Raw genomic sequence first — 6,000 nt, 5'->3', positions numbered from 1 at the left:
ATTATATGGCAGTGTGGAGTCAAGATAATCCAGTTCAAAGCAGATAATATAAGATTCTAAATGGGTTATATAGCTGAGTCTACACTGCCGTATAATCCAGTGCAAATTAGATAATCTGTGGAAGAGGCCTAAGTGAAACCTAACTCTGCCTATCCTCTGGGCTAGGTCGGTTGCTAGGAGACCAAGTGGGTGGAGCTTAGCTTTCTAACTGGCAGCAATTGGATAAAAACAATTATTCCTCTCCCTCTAATTAGGACTTTATTTTTCTTTTATTTTTGTTGTATCAACCTAGAGCTGTGGATGATGGGTTGTGATGTCAAATTTTGAGGTTGGGGGGCCTGTAGTTTTGTTGTTTTGTCCGCTGCCCTGATGCCATCACTCTTTTATATATATAGATATTGAACTATACCACTATAATGTAATATTATATGTAATATATAACATATAATTAATATTATTATTTGGTATTATTATTAGTATTATATTTTATAACATTATAATATTATTATCAATATTATATGTATATACAAAATATTATATTATTAAAACTGATATAAAAATATTATATTATAAACTGAGGGCTGGGGCCAGGTAAATGACCTTGGAGGGCCGCATCCGGCCCCCGGGCCTTAGTTTGGGGACCCCTGCAATGGAGCGTCGTGGCACTTCCTGTTGTTGGTATCCAAGTGGGGTAGCTCTCACTTGAGGAGGACATGCGTGTGGAGGGCAAGGCCTGAGGGCAGACATGGGGCGTGGGTGGGTTGGCGGCGGGCATTCAGAAGCCGAAAGCCGGGGAAGGCCGAAAGGGGAGCCGAGGAAGCGCTGCCTGGGCGAGGAGCGGTGGGAAGGCCCCTTCGGCGTAGGCCCGGCCCCTTCGGAGGGGCGGAGGGAGGCGCCTTCTCCGCAGCGGAGGCGGAGGCCGCAGAGGCAGCAGCAGAGGCAGCGATGGCTCCTGCGGGCGGCGGGGGCTCGAGGGCGGGCAAGATGGCGCCGTCGCACGTCCTGAAGTGCTGCCAGAAGGTGCTGGCCTGGGTCCCCGTGGCCTTCATCGCCCTGGTCGTGGCCTGGTCCTACTACGCCTACGTGGTTGAGCTCTGCCTGTGTGAGTAGCAAGCAGCTGGGAAGGAACGAAGGAGAAAGAACGCGCTTCTGTGAGGAGATCCTGCCACGGGAAGGAAGGGGTTGGGGAGCCTCCTTATTCCTCTCAAACTGTAGGGGGTCTTCTCCTCAATCTGTGCAGCCCTGATTTAAATCACTAGCGTAACATCGCGTCTTCAACATTAGTGGATTCAATGTGTTGTCGAAGGCTTTCATGGCCGGAATCACTGGGTTGCTGTGAGTTTTCCGGGTTGTCTGGCCATGTTCCAGAAGCATTCTCTTCTGACGTTTCGTCCACATCTATGGCAGGCATCCTCAGAGTTTGTGAGGTCTGTTGGAAATTAGGCAAGTAGGGTTTATATATCTGTGGAATGTCCAGGATGGGAGAAAGAACCCTTGTCTGCCTGAGGCAAATGTGAATGTTGTAGTTGGTTACCGCTTGATTAGCATAAAATAGCCTTGCAGCTTCAAAACTTGGCTGCTTCCTGCCTGAGGGAATCCTTTGTTGGGAGGAATCCTCGGAGGTTGTGAGATCTGTTGGCAAGTGGGGTTTATATATCCGTGGAATAATGTCCAGGGTGGGAGAAAGAACTCTTGTCTGTTCGAGGCAAGTGTGAATGTTGCAATTGGCCAGTTTGATTAGCATGTAATGGTCTTGCAGCTTCAAAGCCTTGGCGCTTCCTGTGTGGGGGGAATCATTTGTTGTGAGGTGTTAGCTGGCCCTGATTGTTTCTTGTCTGGAATTCCCCTGTCTTCTGTTATTTCCCTAGTCAGGAAGCAGCCAGGCTTTGAAGCTGCAAGGCCATTGAATACTAATCAAGGTGGCCAATTGCAACATTCACGCCTGCCTCAGGGAAGGCAAGAGTTCTTTCTCCCATCCTGGACATTATTCCGCAGATATATAAGCCCCACTGGCCTAGTTTCCGACAGACCTCACAACCTCTGAGGATGCCTGCCATAGATGTGGGCGAAACATCAGGAGAGAATGTTTCTGGAACATGGCCATACAGCCCATATAGCAACCTATTAGTGGATTCATTTGTGGGTCCGTGTGCCTTCTTCAAGTTGCCTGGCGATTCAGGGCAGCCCCCTGAGTATAGAGGTTTCTGAGGCAAGGAATACTCAGGCTCCTTCTACACTGTCATATAATCCAGTTCAAAGCACATAATCTGGATTTTATTTGGCAGTTTAGAAGTGGCCTCAAAAATCTCATTTTTATTACTCTGAAATTATAGGGTGTCGCCCCTCAAAATGTACAAGTATACAGATGAGACCCGGTTACTCTTAAACTTCAGGGTATAAAGGGAAACATCTTTATTACTCTTAAGCTATAGGTGTCTCCCCTCGAAATGTACAGCATGCAGGTGGAAGATGCAACTCTGAAATCATTAGCATGACATTTCTGCTTCAACATCAGTGGATTTGTTTTGTGAGTCTGTGTGCCTTTTTCAAGTTGCCTGGCAATTTAAGGCAGCCCCCTGAGTATTGGGTTTTCAGAGGCAAGGAAGACCCAAGCCCCTTCCTCACAGCCATATAACCCAGAATATCAAGACAGAAAATCTCACAATATCTGCTTTGAACTGGGTCCACTCTGAGTCCACTCTGCCATATATTCCAGTTCAAAGCAAAAAATGTGGGATTTTATTCAGCTGTATGGAAGGGGTCAAAGACTGAAAAGTCCTCTTTGTATTACTCTTTAACTATAGGGCGTCTTTCCCTCAAAATGTACAACATACAGATGGAATGTGCAGCTCCGATTTAAATCAGTAGCATAACATTTCTTCTTCAACATCAAACTATAGTGGGTCTCCCCTCAAAATGTACAGTATACAGATGTTACTCTTAAACTGCAGGGTGTAAAGGGAAGCCTTCTCCTTATTACTCTTAAACTATAGGTGTCTTTCCTCAGAAATGTACACCATGCAGGTAGAATGTGCAGCTCTGATTTAAATAATTAGCACAATGTCTCTTCTTTGATATAAGTGGGTTTTTTTGTGGGTCTATGTGCCTTCTTCAAGTTCTCTTTCGATTTAAGGCAGCCCCATGAGTGTCGGCTTTTCTGAGGCAAGGAAGACTCAACAATCCTCTTTTTATTGCTCTTATACTATATTTATACTATATTTATACTATAGAGTGTCTCCCTTCAAAATGTACAGTATACAAATGGAATGCGTCGCTCAGATTTAAATCATTAGTATAACATTCCTTCTTCAACATCAGTGGATTTGTTTTGTGGGTTGATGTGCCTTCTTCGAATTGCCTAGCAACTCAATGAATGTAGGATTTTCTGAGGCAAATACCCCAAAAATCCTCTTATTACTATTAAAATACGGGGTGCCTTCCCCCTAAGTATACAGATGGAATGTGTAGTTTTGATTAAATCATTTGTTATTTTGCGCTTGGTGATTGGAGAAAACATTTCTGAGGGAAACCCTGTAATTTGGGGGGTGGGGGGTGGATTTCAATGTTAGGGCAACCCTCTCCTTATTGCTCTTAACTACAGAATATCCTACAAAAATGCTCAATACAGTAGAGTCTCACTTATCCAAGCTTCTGGGTTATCCAAGCCATTTTTGTAGTCAATGCTTTCAATATATCATGATATTTTGGTGCTAAATTCGTAAATACGGTAATTACAACATAACATTACCACGTATTGAACTACTTTTTCTGTCAAATTTGTTGTATAACATGATGTTTTGGTGCTTAATTTGTAAAATCATAACCTAACTTGATGTTTAATAGGCTTTTCCTTAATCCCTCCTTGTTATCCAAGCTTCTGCCAGCCCGTTTAGCTTGGATAAGTGAGACTCTACTGTATATAAATGGAATGTGTTTATCTTATTAAATCATAAGTATAACATTTGTTCTTCAATATATGTGGATTCATGGATAGATGTGGGTCTATCTATGTGCCTCCAAGTTACCTGTCGAGACACAGACCCACATACTGGTCTCCCTACATACTTTCAAGTTGCCTCTTCTTAGGGTGACCCCATTGAATTTCATAAGCTTTTTTTAAGAGAAGGAAGAGTCAGGATTTTTTTTCTCTGAAATCTCGGGCCCCTTCCACACAGCTGAATAAAATCCCACATTGTCTGCTTTGAACTGGAATATATAGCAATGTGGACTCAGACCACCCAGTTCGAAGCAGATATTGTGGGATTTTCTGCCTTGATATTCTGCGTTATATGGCTGTGTGGAAGGGTCCTCATTCACAAAAAGTATACTCATTGCAGGATGGATGGGTAAATAGATGTACTCAAGTTGCCCTAAGTCAGCAGGCAACTTAAGTCCCTTCCACACAGCTATATAAAAACCACATTGAACTGGATTGTATGACAGTGTGGACTCAGATAATCCAGTTCAAAGCAGATATTGTGGATTATCTGCCTTGCTATTCCTGCTGTGTGGAAGATCCCCTAGAGGGACATAGACCCCCAAAGGAATCAATTTGTATTGAAGAACAAATGTTATAACACTGAAACCCTATTATAACATTTGTTCTTCAATACAAATGGATACATATCCATTCGGAAATATGCTTTAGTGAGTCCAGAAGGACTCGGATGTTTGTATGGGCATATAATATTTGTTCTTTAATACAAATAGATACATTTGTGGGTCTCTGTGGCTTCAAGTTGTCTCTGTACTTAGGGTAACCTCATTCATTTCATAAGATTTTTCTGAGGCAAGGAAGATTCAGAAGGGATTTTCTTCAGAAATACAACCTTCACTATTTGTTGGCAGATTCCCATCCACCAAAAGAATACTAATTACAGAATGGATGGATGGATTTCTTGCTAACTGCAGGATGGATAGATGAAAAGATAGACATCTGAGTGTGTGTTCAAGTAACCTGTATTATAGCAACCACATTTTGCCTCTTCTGTATCAATATACCGTTTAGATTGATAATGTCATCATATGAGGGTTATCCAGAAAGTAGATTATGTTGTGGAATTAAAAATGAACAAAATATAGGAGAAAACATTTACCATATGCAGTTGAAAGCCACACCCAAATACCACTTCTCAACATAGTTGCCATTTGAATCTAGGCAGGCACTTATCATTGCGATGAATGAGCTTGGCAACTTCTTCACCACAAAACTCTGCCACTTGCGTCCTCAACCAGCCGGTCACCCCTTTCCGCAGCTGCGCATCGTCGCCAAAACGCTGCGTTGAGGAAACAAGCGGCAGAGTTTTGTGGGAAAGGAGTTGCCAAGCTTATTCATCGCTATAAATGCCTAGATTTGAATGGTGACTATGTTGAGAAGTGGTATTTGGGTGTGGCTTTCAACTGCACATGGTAAATGTTTTCTCCTATACTTTGTTCATTTTAAATTCCAAAACGTAATCTACTTTCTGGATAACCCTCGTATATCTATACAGACATATACTTCAGTAAGTTCCAAAGGACATGTGTGTCTTCAAATCACCTATCTACTTAGGGCATCAACGTGAATTTTATGAAGTTTTTAAAGGAAAGGAATCTTCAAAGGTGGCTTTTCCAGTTGCTTCCTCTAAAATATTGCCTGCAGCACTTGGTATTTGTTGTTGGTCTCTCACCTAAATACTAACTAGGACTAACCCTGCTTAGCTTCCAAGACCAAATGGGTTTTGGTACATTTAGGTATTTAGGAGCTCAGTGGCACAGCAGGTTAAACCACTGAGCTGCTGAACTTACTGACCGAAAGGTCAGCGATTCAAATCTGGGGAGTTGGGTGAGCTGTTAGGCCCAGCTTCTGCCAACCTAGCCGTTCGAAAACATGCAAATGTGAGTAGATCAATAGGTACCCCTCCAGTGGAAAGGTAATGGTGCTCCATGCAGCCATGCCGGCCACATGATGTTGGAGGCATCTACGGACAACGCTGGCTCTTTGGCTTAGAAATGGAGAAG

At 42.9% G+C, this 6,000-nt stretch overlaps 1 protein-coding gene across 2 annotated transcripts in view; it reads left to right on the top strand.

Moving 5' to 3' along the window:
- Window positions 1-819: 819 nt before the first annotated feature.
- zdhhc20 (zinc finger DHHC-type palmitoyltransferase 20) overlaps window positions 820-6,000 on the top strand; it is a 60,092-nt gene continuing 54,911 nt past the window's right edge. The window contains exon 1 of one of the 2 annotated variants that reach the window (XM_008107993.3): window positions 820-1,102. In XM_008107993.3, coding sequence (XP_008106200.1) covers window positions 946-1,102 — 157 coding nt within the window. In that variant the 5' untranslated portion in view covers window positions 820-945. The remainder of the gene's footprint in view (window positions 1,103-6,000) is intronic. The other variant, XM_003219269.4, reaches the window with a different exon arrangement.

Source organism: Anolis carolinensis, chromosome 3 (assembly GCF_035594765.1).
Source record: "Anolis carolinensis isolate JA03-04 chromosome 3, rAnoCar3.1.pri, whole genome shotgun sequence".
In the NCBI taxonomy this organism is placed as follows: Eukaryota; Metazoa; Chordata; class Lepidosauria; order Squamata; family Dactyloidae; genus Anolis; species Anolis carolinensis.
This window is presented reverse-complemented; position numbering and strand designations above follow the sequence as displayed.